General features: G+C 37.8%; 1 protein-coding gene across 11 annotated transcripts in view; it reads left to right on the forward strand.

Moving 5' to 3' along the window:
* LOC126253151 (serine/threonine-protein kinase tousled-like 2) overlaps positions 1–12,235 on the forward strand; it is a 599,627-nt gene that overhangs the window by 570,432 nt on the left and 16,960 nt on the right. For 10 of the 11 annotated variants that reach the window (XM_049954296.1, XM_049954299.1, XM_049954300.1 and 7 more), the window contains 7 exons: positions 1,229–1,363; positions 1,771–1,863; positions 4,923–5,170; positions 9,412–9,637; positions 9,720–9,923; positions 11,805–11,896; positions 11,987–12,134. In XM_049954296.1, coding sequence (XP_049810253.1) covers positions 1,229–1,363; positions 1,771–1,863; positions 4,923–5,170; positions 9,412–9,637; positions 9,720–9,923; positions 11,805–11,896; positions 11,987–12,134 — 1,146 coding nt within the window. The remainder of the gene's footprint in view (positions 1–1,228; positions 1,364–1,770; positions 1,864–4,922; positions 5,171–9,411; positions 9,638–9,719; positions 9,924–11,804; positions 11,897–11,986; positions 12,135–12,235) is intronic. The other variant, XM_049954297.1, reaches the window with a different exon arrangement.

Below are 12,235 nucleotides of genomic sequence, written 5' to 3' on the forward strand. Positions count from 1 at the left end.
GGCACTTTTGTGGTTCTTCTGTGGGAGGTTCTGGGTTTGAGGGGATGAGGAGGTGGCTCTGGTTATTTGCTTCTGTACCAGGTCGGGAGGGTAGTTGCGGGATGCGAAAGCTGTTTTCAGATTGTTGGTGTAATGGTTCAGGGATTCCAGACTGGGGCAGATTCATTTGCCACGAAGACCTAGGCTGTAGGTAAGGGACCGTTTGATGTGGAATGGGTGGCAGCTGTCATAATGGAGGTACTGTTGCTTGTTGGTGGGTTTGATGTGGACGGACATGTGAAGCTGGCCATTGGACAGATGGAGGTAAACGTCAAGGAAAGTGGCATGGGATTTGGAGTAGGACCAGGTGAATCTGATGGAACCAAAGGAGTTGAGGTTGGAGAGGAAAATCTGGAGTTCTTCTTCACTGTGAGTCCAGATCATGAAGATGTCATCAATAAATCTGTACCAAGCTTTGGGTTGGCAGGCCTGGGTAACCAAGAAGGCTTCCTCTAAGCGACCCATGAATAGGTTGGCGTACGAGGGGGCCATCCTGGTACCCATGGCTGTTCCCTTTAATTGTTGGTAAGTCTGGCCTTCAGAAGTGAAGAAGTTGTGGGTCAGGATGAAGCTGGCTAAGGTAATGAGGAAAGAGGTTTTAGGTAGGGTGGCAGGTGATAGGCGTGAAAGGAAGTGCTCTTTGTTTTTTTTACACACACACACACACACACACACACACACACACACACATCCATCCGCACATACACAGACACGAGCAGACATTTATGTGTATGTTTTTGCCCCCACGGGAGTTGGAGTATTTTGATGTAATCATTTAGAGAAATAATCTTGTGAAGTGTAGAAGTTAGGTATGTGCTGTGGTGCGACCTGTTTTGCTTGTGGTTTCCATAGGTTGTTGAAGAAATTGTATCACATTGATTTAAAAAAATGCAAAAATGGGAGTGTAAAGGTGGAGACAGCCAACACTTTCAAAGTCCTTATGTATTTTACAGAATGGTTTGGCTGTATTCCCATAACAATTAATCTGCTGCTGAAGATGCAAGCATAAACAGATTTCATTCTGTACATTATAGATGATCAGCATTTTAAAAATTATACATATACTTAAACCACAGTCAGTTATTCCAAAATCAATATATTGTCTGTTTAAATTCCATTCATTACATTAATTTAGTGTAACTTAATATTGAAACTTTATTCACTTCAGAGAGTTAATAAGAGTAAGTAGTCACTTTTGTTACAGTTCCCACCATCACCACAACCAATACTGCAGTCCCCACAGACACCAGTTCAGGGAGTACCACCAGAATACAGTATGATGCACCCTCCTAGGCCTCCACCTACGGTCAGCAAGCATGTTCAGGTAACTCAATAAATGTAATTTCATTATTAATTATTGGACAAATATTAATAATTCTGGGATCAGAAGTTGCAATAATTTGAGCTTATGAACAATGCATTATTGATAAGTACTATATTTTGTAGAGAACTACAAAAGTTTAATTCAGACCACTCATTTCACCTAGTAGATTAGAGAACTTACTTGCAAAGGTGTATAGAGAGGTGATGGAGTGAAACCCAAGGCAGTGAAGTTCATAGATTTTATGTGAACAGTTGCTAGAGTAATCATAGCATCAGTGACATGGTGAGAAACTAGGACTTAAATTTCTTGATAGACAACCTAAGGAATAGATGCTTTCATGATTACTGCTTCAGACATTTGTGTGGAAACAATGTTATTTAATTCTCTCTCTCTCTCTGTCTCTGCAGACTGAATTAACATGCCAAAGGATACAAGAGTTTGAGACACAGGCTTCGTCTGACCTCGAGTTGCGGAACAATAAAATAGATGAGCTGAACCGGGTATGTGAGAGTATTAATGATATATCCTAACTAATTTACATGGAGCAGGTTCAAATGTTTTTGCACATTGTCACTAAACATCAATTACATTGCAAAAAAGACAAGACACAGTTTGCCTAGCAGAAACTTTTGTGCTATGAAACTTCCATACTGCAGAAAATTCACAAAACCTGTCGTAGTGTAGACTGATTTAGATGGGTTAATTTTCACTTCAGTTTCTGTGGAGTAAGTGTGCTTTACTTTGCTTTAAATGACTTTTGATTAGCTATTGATAATAAAGAAATGAGAAATTTTCGTGTATGATATGAAACAGTAGCTGATACTTATAACAAGACAGCAATTGATAGAACTGAAAACTGCGAAACGTGGAATATATTGTTTGTTTGTTTGTTTGTGTGTGTGTGTTTGTTTGTGTGTGTGTGTGTGTGTGTGTGTGTGTGTGTGTGTGTGTGTGTTTGTAGAGTAACGTAATATAAATGTGAGCACTAGGTGTAAAACTGAACAATTATGCTGACATTTGGACTAGCTCTTTTTCTTTTATTGAAAAGTGAAATTTATGTAAATATAAGTCTTGTTCACTTAAGACAGTCTTAATACAATGATAACAGTTAACTGATTAGTAAGAGTAATTTGTGAAACACTATGAATTTGTATGGTATGAGGAAGCTGATTGAAATGCTAGGTCAACTATGGGAATTGTGGTATGGAGTTGACACTTGGATTTATTTTCTGACTGAAGCTAGTCATTTATCTAGTAAGGGAAAAGAAAATTATCTGCCTGAGTTCACAAGGTAATAGCAGAGAGACGTGATAATTTTTAGGTGAACCTACCAAGTACCATATCACATAGTAATTTTTCTGTGCTTACTGGGGAGTGGGTACAGAACTGCTTAAGTTATTAAAAAGTCCAAAAAGCGTTTCAACTGCCTTCATAGATGTAGCAAATCCAAAATTGATATTTTTCATGTACTTGCTACTTAACACACTCGTACAGTATAAATATATCCTTATCAATATCAGAATAATTTCAAGAATGTGTTAATTTCCTCCTAATTAACACCCATGACATATTCCAGTGTAAAACTTAAGAAATTATAACAGCGTTTTTATGTCAGGAAGTTTCTCCAGTTAGGTAAATTATTAGGCTTGTCAGTCTTGTTGCAATTGACTACACAAGAGAAGCATGCCTCCTGCGCCTTCCTGGGCATGCTGTTGTCGTTCCGAGTCTTATCTGTTTGAGTGCTAATTTTCATTTACTTGTAAACACCTAAGTTGCTGGTGTTGTGAGAGCTGTCGTCTGTGGAGTTATTCGTAGTGGAAGTTCTTAACAGTTGTATGGTAAACACTCTACACTCCCGAGAACTGAAAGAGCAGCAGAAGTGTCATCCATACATTTCAGAACATATGTGCGCTCAAGAAAATGTGTACAAGCAGTCACATCAAGCAGTATCTTGAATGCAGTCAGTAGTGCCTTGCTGCTTTGTCCTTTATATCATTTTCTTGCGCAGTGGCAAGTAAAAATGAAAATTTTTTTGTGCAGTAAATCTCATTTTTTTTTGTTGAAATAATTTTTGTTAAAACATGTTTATCTGGTTACATTCTTATTTTTGAATTGTATTTTTTTTTTCAGTAAAATGTAAATACTTTTTGCTTTTAGACATTTCATCTGTGTTGTAGGAGAACATCAGCAGGGAAAAAACAGAGACTGTACGTAACTTTTTATTGTGCCACGAAAACGATCAATCAGCATAAGAAGTCAAAAGGCACGAGGCACAAAATTAGTTTCTACACTAAGAGTGCGTTTGACCAGAACACATTGTAACTTCCAATGTTAGCAACGCTGCCAGGGTCCTTTGTCTCTGTACGTGCACAATGTGCAGCATATTGAGAAATTTATAGATGTACAAAAGCACACACTTAGAGTAGTAGACTTTAACGAGAAAGAGGTTGTGTAAAACGGGCTCCAGATTCGTCTGTTCAATTACTGCACACAAAAAATGTAGCAGTTCCCCTTCAGATACTTAAGTGTTGTTACATCATACTTGTGCTTTTTCATGCAGTATCTGTTGTTGATTAAACAAAACACACACATTGTCCAGTATGCAAATATCTCCATTTGATGTGGAATCTCATTAGCTGGAGTAGAATTGTCTACAGGGAAGAGTTTGGCTTCAAATTTAGCCCTAATGGCCAGTGAAGATATATCTGGAGATGCCCTAGACAGTGGTGGAATACCAACTTGACAATTGCCTGTCATATGGCCCGACAACCAAGAGTGCTGGTCTGGGGTGCCGTTTCATTTCTTAGCAGTCCCTTTGGTTGACATCCATGGCACCCTTACATCACAGTGGTATATTAATGATATTCTATGCCCTGTTTTGTTGCTTTTCATTTCAAACTATCCTGAGCTTACATTTCAACAAGATTAATACCTGTCCACACACAGCAAAATTTTTATTGCTGTTTTTGTGATGACCAAACCCTATCTTGGCCAGATAGGTCTTGGGATGTGTACCCAATTGACAATGTTTGGAGTGTTATGGGCAGGGCATTCCAACCAGTTCAGGATTGTGATGATCTAATCAGCCAGTTGGAGAGAATTTGGCACATTATGCGTCAGGAGTACACCCAACATTTGTCAGTGCGAAGCCAAGTGCTTGCATAACGGCTAGAAGTGGACCAATGCATTATTGATTTGCTCAATTTGCATAGCTCTTTCTCTTGAATAAGTCATCCAATTTTTCTGAAATTGTAATCGTGTGTTTGTACATGTACATCACATGTACCAATTTCTGTCCCGTTCCAGTTATTTGTTAGTGGTGTTTTTTAATTATTATTGTAGATTATATTTTGGCATTGACTGATTAGCTGAAAATGAAGTTTTGCTTTCTAAAGTGCACAGTGGTGTGGAGGAAAGTGAACTCAAATGGTGTTCAGAGTCTAAGTACAAAAAACTTCACTCACATAAATATTGTTACTGTTACTTTAAAAATTTTAAGTTATAGCAATTCGAAAAAAAGTGGTAATGTATCGTCTATGGATAGCCTTTGTTTTTACAGTCAATGGAGGAGATGAGGCACCAAATAGCTCATCAACAGAAACAAATGGAGCAGCATAAATCTCACATAAATAAATGTATAGACGTTGTGAAGAAGTTACTAAAGGAGAAATCAAATATTGAGAAGAAAGAAGCACGGCAGAAATGTATGCAAAACAGATTGCGTTTGGGTCAGTTTGTTACTCAGAGGGTAGGGGCAACTTTCCAAGAGAACTGGACAGATGGATATGCTTTCCAGGAGCTTGCCAGGTATGTGACCTGCTGCGCTAAACATTTTCATTTTGTTTTGTATTATTGTAGTGTATTAGCCATAAGTATTAGTATGGTATACATATATAAAAACTAGACTCCAATGAAAACTCTGTGCTAATTGTATGTGTAGCAACAAGACTTCTTGTACCTTAAGGCTGTAGGAACCTAACAAAACAAGAGAATAGGTGACAGTTTCAAACTTCAGAGAGTAAGAAGGTAGAATAACATTGAGATACATGAAATTTGGAAAAGTAGAAGAAAATTGATTTATCAGCAATTTCAGTTGGTTGGGTGCAGTTCATCATAAGTAATTTGTGTGTGAATTTGTTACAAATTAGGGCTTTATTCATTACATAACTGCATTAAAAGGGATCAAATAAGAAATTTCAGCATATATGGGAAGTACATTAGAGATAAAAGTACTCAGCAACTTTGATCATAGATGAATTGTTGTTAGTAGATTCAATGGTTTTCTACTAAAGATGCTTGGGCGAGCATTGCAATTTAATTTATAGCGATATGATTGTTGAGAATGTGACTAGACCCCAGTAGTGACAGGACACGCAAACCAAACTTGGAAAGCATTTTCAGTGGTCAGTGTAATATCGTTTTTTCCTTATAGTTTTGTTTGCTGTTCATTATCATAGCAAACAAAATTGTAAGAGAAGAAAAAGCATATTGTAACAGTGACCACTGAGGATGCTTTAGAACAAAGTGACACATCTGGTCTTAATAAGACTCATTACTGTTGCAAAATATGGAAATTAACCTATACAACTTACGGGAAATTAGTGCAGAGTGTTAGGTGCTTGGCTTAGGTCCTTGGCTTTCCCTGAAAGATAAGATATTTTAAATTTAAGTGTATACAATGCGTTTTAAATAAGTTATGATTTTTGACAGTTCGGTACAGGGCGGGTGACCAGAAGTGTAGCTGCCAGTGTCTGCTCATTCAGTTAATTTTAAAGAAACTATTAAGTAAAATGTGATCCCCACATATCTTATAGTTCAGTTTGTCAGCTTCATGATTTGCCTATCATTTCATTAATGGTCACTGTTGTTATTTTTCAAGATACGTAAACTACTGCAAGAAATTTTAAGATTTGCAGTGAAAAATAGGGATTGTTACGAATTTTCATTTGGCATGGTCACATGTTGCTGCATATGAAATCTGAAGGATATCATTATGTCTCTAATCTCAAGAAAATGAAATGTATATAAAGTACTGTCACAAATGCTTGTGCCAGTGAAAAAGCTAGAATGAAATATTCATAAATCACTTGTATCTCATAAGTGGTTCAGATATTGAAACAAGATTTTGACAACTGATAGCACACAAAGAGAAGAGTATTTTGCCATACTATTAATACACGAAACTTCCATATCTGGCATCTAAACTACAGATTTTTTTCCCATCGAAATTGTGCAATTTTTAATGGGCTAAGTTAGCTGCTGAAATGAGAATTACTGTAGGTTTTGCAACAATATAGAAGTGAAGAGACTCATTTGCTTTTATACTGAGAATGGGCTTTTCATAAAATATTGACACATGTTGTCCCCAGTTACTGAGTGAATAATACAAGTTTTCAGGGTTGTTGTAATGTTAACTGCATTAGAATGTTAGTGAATGACTATTTGTAAACTCCCATGTTTTGGCTAAACAAGCAGATTTTAACATGGGAACAAGAGAATTTAAGCACTACCCAAAACTTGCCACAGTCCTTCATGAACCTATGTTTCCACAACTACGTTACTAATATGACTGACAACTCAAAAATGGTTGTGTGGTGTAAGATTTGCAGTAGCTTGTTTTCCCAGCATTTCAACCTTTCTTACCATAAACTTCCTGTTGTTTTTTGCCCCACTACTTTTACCTGGGCCCAAACACTTTCAAATATATTTAAATAGGCATGATACGGCGGAAACCAAATTAAACTGTCCTTCAGTAATAGCTAGTTTGTTGACCTGGTAACATGCGGTTCTCAGCTTATATGGCACTAAAAGTTCTGATAGCTCTGCTTCACATATGCTAGGTTCACCTTTACCCAATGTAACATTTCTTTGTACCCAGACCAAAATATCCACTTCCCTCCATGGCATTGTTGCTTTATCAATCACAACACAGCTGTAAGGCATGTTGTCCATTACTATTGTCCTATTGTCAAGTTCAGAGAACATTATCTTTGCAGCTGGTGTGTGTGTGTGTGTGTGTGTGTGTGTGTGTGTGTGTGTGTGTTCTTGGATGATGACTGTTAATTTTGTGTTCAGATGTAGTGCACTGTTATTATTAATGAAAGTCAACACAAAAGACTCGTTCACAATACCTGATGACAGCAGAACATTCAATGCCAAAAAATACCATCTTGCAATGAGATTTGACAAACATCAATGCATCTAATGAATGACACCATGTGGTAGTGTATATCTACGGCGTGGCAACAAAGATACTTTACAGATTGAACTGCTGGTGGTATAGTGGGGGAAACCTGGCGCACTATGGCTGTTGCCTGGACAGTAAGTAGTGTCCTGTTGCCTCTATGGAGCCAAACGTGGAATGTCATAACCAATTTTAAACACACTATAGTTTGTGATACAGTAAAGGATACTCTTGGAAATGTAAAAGAAATGAAAGGTGCAAATGAAAGTTGCACAACCAAATTGTAAATTAGAAATAGCGAAGGTTTGGTTAATTTTTCTTGTAATGTGTGTTTTTTTCTCAAAAGTGTAGCTTGGCAGTGGAAATAAAGATTCCTCGAGTAACTTAAAACCATTGCGACGTGCAAACTCATAGTTTTTCTTGGATTTAATTGGATGTTATCTCAAATGTACACAATGTGATCAGAAGTATCCGTACACCCCAAAAACACGTTTTCACGTTTTTCATATTAAGTGGATTGTGCTGCCACCTGCTGCCAGGTACTCCATATCAGCGACCTCAGTAGTCATTAGACACCGCAAGAGAGCAGAATGGTGTGCTCCGCGAAACTCGCTGACTTCAAACATGGTCAGGTCATTGAGTGTCACTTGTGTCAAAGTCTGTACACAAGATTTCCACACTCCTAAACATCCCTAGGTCCACTGTTTCTGATGTGATAGTGGAGTGGAACACATACAGCACAAAAGCTTACAGGCCGACCTCGTCTGCTGACTGACAGACCGCTGACAGTTGAAGAGGGTTGTAATGTGTAATACGCAGACATCTATCCAGACCACCACACAGGAATTACAGATTGCATCAGGATAAACTGCAAGTACTTTGACAGTTCGGCGGGAGATGAAAGAACTTGGATTTCATGGTTGAGCGGCTGACCATAAGCCACCCATCATGCCGGTAAATGCCAAACAATGCCTTGCTTGGTGTAAAGAGCATAAACATTGGACAATTGAACAATTGAACAATGGAAAAAATGTTTTGTGGAGTGACGAATAAGGGTACACAATGTGGCGATCCAGTGGCAAGGTGTGGGTATGGCGAATGCCCAGTGATCATCATCTGGCAGTGTGTGTAGAGCCATCAGTAAAATTCGGAGGTGGTGGTGTTATGGTGTGGTCGTGTTTTGCATGGCACTATCACAGCACAGGTCCACATTGCTGAGTTTGAAGCACCTTGCTTCCCACTGTTGAAGAGCAATCAGGGATGGTGATTGCCTCTTTCAACACGATTGAGCACCTGTTCATCATGCACAGCCTGTGGTTATGTAACGATGACATCCCTGTAATGGACTGGCCTGCACACAGTCCTGACCTGAATCCTACAGAACTGCTTTGGGTTGTTTTGGAACGCCAAATTCATGCTAGGTCTTACTGACCAACATTGATACCTCTCCTCAGTGCAGCACTCCATGAAGAATGGGCTGCCATTCCCCAAGAAACCTTCCAGCACCTGATTGAACATATGCCCGAGAGAGTGGAAGCTGTCATCAAGGCTGGGGGGGAGGAGGGCAGCAACACCATATTGAATTCCAGCATTATCGATGAAGGGTGCCACGAACTTCTAAGTTATTTTCAGCCAGATGTCTGGATACTTTTGATTACATAGTGTAGTAACCTGCAGTGCATTCAGATAGCTGTATGTTTAGTATGTACTAAGTTGAATTACTATCCTTGACACCTTTAGCATTCAAAGAAAAATGTGAAAGTTTTGGAAATTACAGTCCTTGGGAGAGTCTGCTATTGACTGTAACTATGAGTTTCTGATAATTCTTATTTTGTCTAGTAATCAATAATTTGTGTGTAAATAGGCGACAAGAAGAAATTACTGCAGAAAGAGAAGAAATAGATAGGCAAAAGAAAATGCTCTTAAAGAGGAGGCCATCAAATAATGAAACGGGTCGGAAACGTAATAGTGGTCAAGCAAGTCAAGGAGCAGCTATCCTGCACAATGGTACGGATGCCACGTTCCTGAAGCCTGATGCTGTTCCAGGCCTCTCTTGGCAAGAATACTATGAGTCTGATGAAATTCTTAAGGTGAGTATTCACTGACTCTCTCCACTCACTCTCTCACCTCTCCCAGTATTACATGATGAATGACATAAATATATTTGTTTAGTTGCGGCAAAGTGCCCTGAAAAAAGAAGACTCAGATCTGCAGCTAGAAATGGAGAAACTGGAACGGGAACGAAACCTTCATATTCGTGAATTGAAAAGAATTCACAATGAAGACCAGTCTCGTTTCAATAACCATCCTGTGCTGAATGAAAGGTACCTCTTGTTAATGCTGCTGGGTAAAGGTGGATTCAGTGAAGTTCATAAGGTAAGACGTTTGAATGTATCCATGTATATAACTTTTTATTCAGACACTTTCCAGAGATGAAAAGTCATTTAATAAAGAAAAATACAATAATTTGTCTGAAAATATGTAATTTGAGCAGATTTGTGATGCTCACTATAAAAATATGTACTTAATTAGTTTCCATATTCTTAGTTGACTTTTCTATTTATCAGGCTACATAAATCAAAATGTCTGTTTACATGGTTGTGTGATAACAGTAATTAATCATAAGTGGTAAGCTAATTGTTTTCCAAACCAATTAATAGGGTAAATTAGAATGTTCCATTTAATAGGGGTTTCTAGGTGTGTTCACACCTTTGAATTAGTTGAATGTCTGAAAAATAATAAATAAGTTTGCTGTGATATGTAATACTTGAAAATAAAAACTATGCTATTATGGACAAATTAACTGATGGTGTAAATGTTGGGTACATAATTCAGCAGAAAAATATCATGCAAATTCTGATGCAGAATCCTTGTTAGGGCACCCAAAAGCTGTTATGGCTATTTTATGGATAGTAAAAGAAAATACAGGATGGGCCAAATAAAACTGGCCCAGAAAAATTTATAAAACTGATACAGAATTGACCCTTGCTACCCACAATAAAACAGTACATACCCAGTGTCTTATTTTACAGTCAGTGTAAAAAAAAAGTGCAGGGACTTTTTGCTCAAGAGCTTAAAACATAGTTTCAGCTAAATCTATTGCAACACTTAGTGACAAAAATGGCTGAAACATGCTGCGTAGTGAGTAAAACGATCCAGAGTTCTAACACCAAAAAAATGTGGCTTGAGTGAAGGAAATCTTGGAACAGTCTGACAAAATTTGTGATGTTTATCTGTGCAAGTGAGAATTAAGAGATTGGCTGCACTTGCATGTTTAAATATTTATTGTTGCACATTTAGTGTCCCGAGGAACTTCCGCGCGTTTCAAAGTTTCGGAGTGCAGTAGAAACACGACTTCTGGATCCTCTATTCTTCGTTTCTTCATGAGACGCAAGTTCACCCACTCAAAGTGCATGTGAACTCACAGAATGTGCACCATTATCCTTCAAAAAATTTGCATTGGTTCTTTGAAAAGCTGTTCCATAATCACAAGTGATATTCAGTGCGCAATCTCAAGTGTCTGCATCGTACCACAGTTCTTTCACCAAACTGTTAATTCTAACTATTAAATCCAGAAACTAGTTACTCCATATGGGTATCAGCTCACAGAAGATGGATGGCTCTACAGAGACAATGCAGTCTTGGAGCCACCTCCATTGTCTCCTCTCACCATGATTTTTACCTGTGGAGCAAATTGAATGGTCAGGAGTACTCAAATAATCCTCAGAAACTGAAATAACTAAAAAGCAGTGTTATAGTTCCTATTGCTGCTATTCCTCAGACTGTTAAATGTGTCTAACAATAAATAAATTGAGCAGAGTGCTGCATTGATGTCAGTAGTGGCCATATTCTGTGATCTTCTTTGGGAAGAGTCATTTCTGTGCCAGCCTTACTGTAAATATTTTCTGGGTCAGTTCTATTCCGCCCACACTGAAGTTGCAGAATTTGTGTATGAATTATGAAGTGGCAGATAAAATTTGCCTGATAAGTTTAAATGACTTGCACTGACTTTTAAAAGGCAGTGATTCAGTTTCATGCATCTGACTTACAGGTCATATAACAGTTTGAAATATGGTTCAAGAATTGTATGTACTACCTATTGTAGAGCAAATTTTAATAAAATGCTATGCTAATCTTAAAGAATATTGGTAGCACTATGATAGTACCCAACTACTTTGGTTTTGTCATTTTTCCACATGCTGTTTTAAGTTTCGTGGAAGTGTGACCACTGACACATTTTTTTAATCCTTCCAACAGGCCTTTGACTTGAAAGAGCAGAGGTACGTAGCATGCAAGGTACACCAATTAAATAAAGACTGGAAGGAAGATAAGAAAGCTAATTACATCAAGTAAGTGTGAAATGTATTTAACTGGTGAACTTTGTTAGTTGTCAGTAGGTATTAAAAACATAATTCTGCAATTAGAATTTCTTTTTACAGACATGCACTGAGGGAATACAACATTCATAAAGCGCTTGATCATCCTAGGGTTGTTAAGTTGTATGATGTATTTGAAATAGATGCCAATTCGTTTTGTACTGTTCTTGAATACTGTGATGGCCATGACCTGGATTTTTATTTGAAACAGGTGAGTTCATGCAAGTAGTAGCTAGCACATGGTACAATCTACATATGTATAAACCACTAAAATAAAATTCAAATGGTTGAAAATTAGAATAATATAATTTC

Source organism: Schistocerca nitens, chromosome 4, assembly GCF_023898315.1.
Source record: "Schistocerca nitens isolate TAMUIC-IGC-003100 chromosome 4, iqSchNite1.1, whole genome shotgun sequence".
Taxonomy (NCBI): domain Eukaryota; kingdom Metazoa; phylum Arthropoda; class Insecta; order Orthoptera; family Acrididae; genus Schistocerca; species Schistocerca nitens.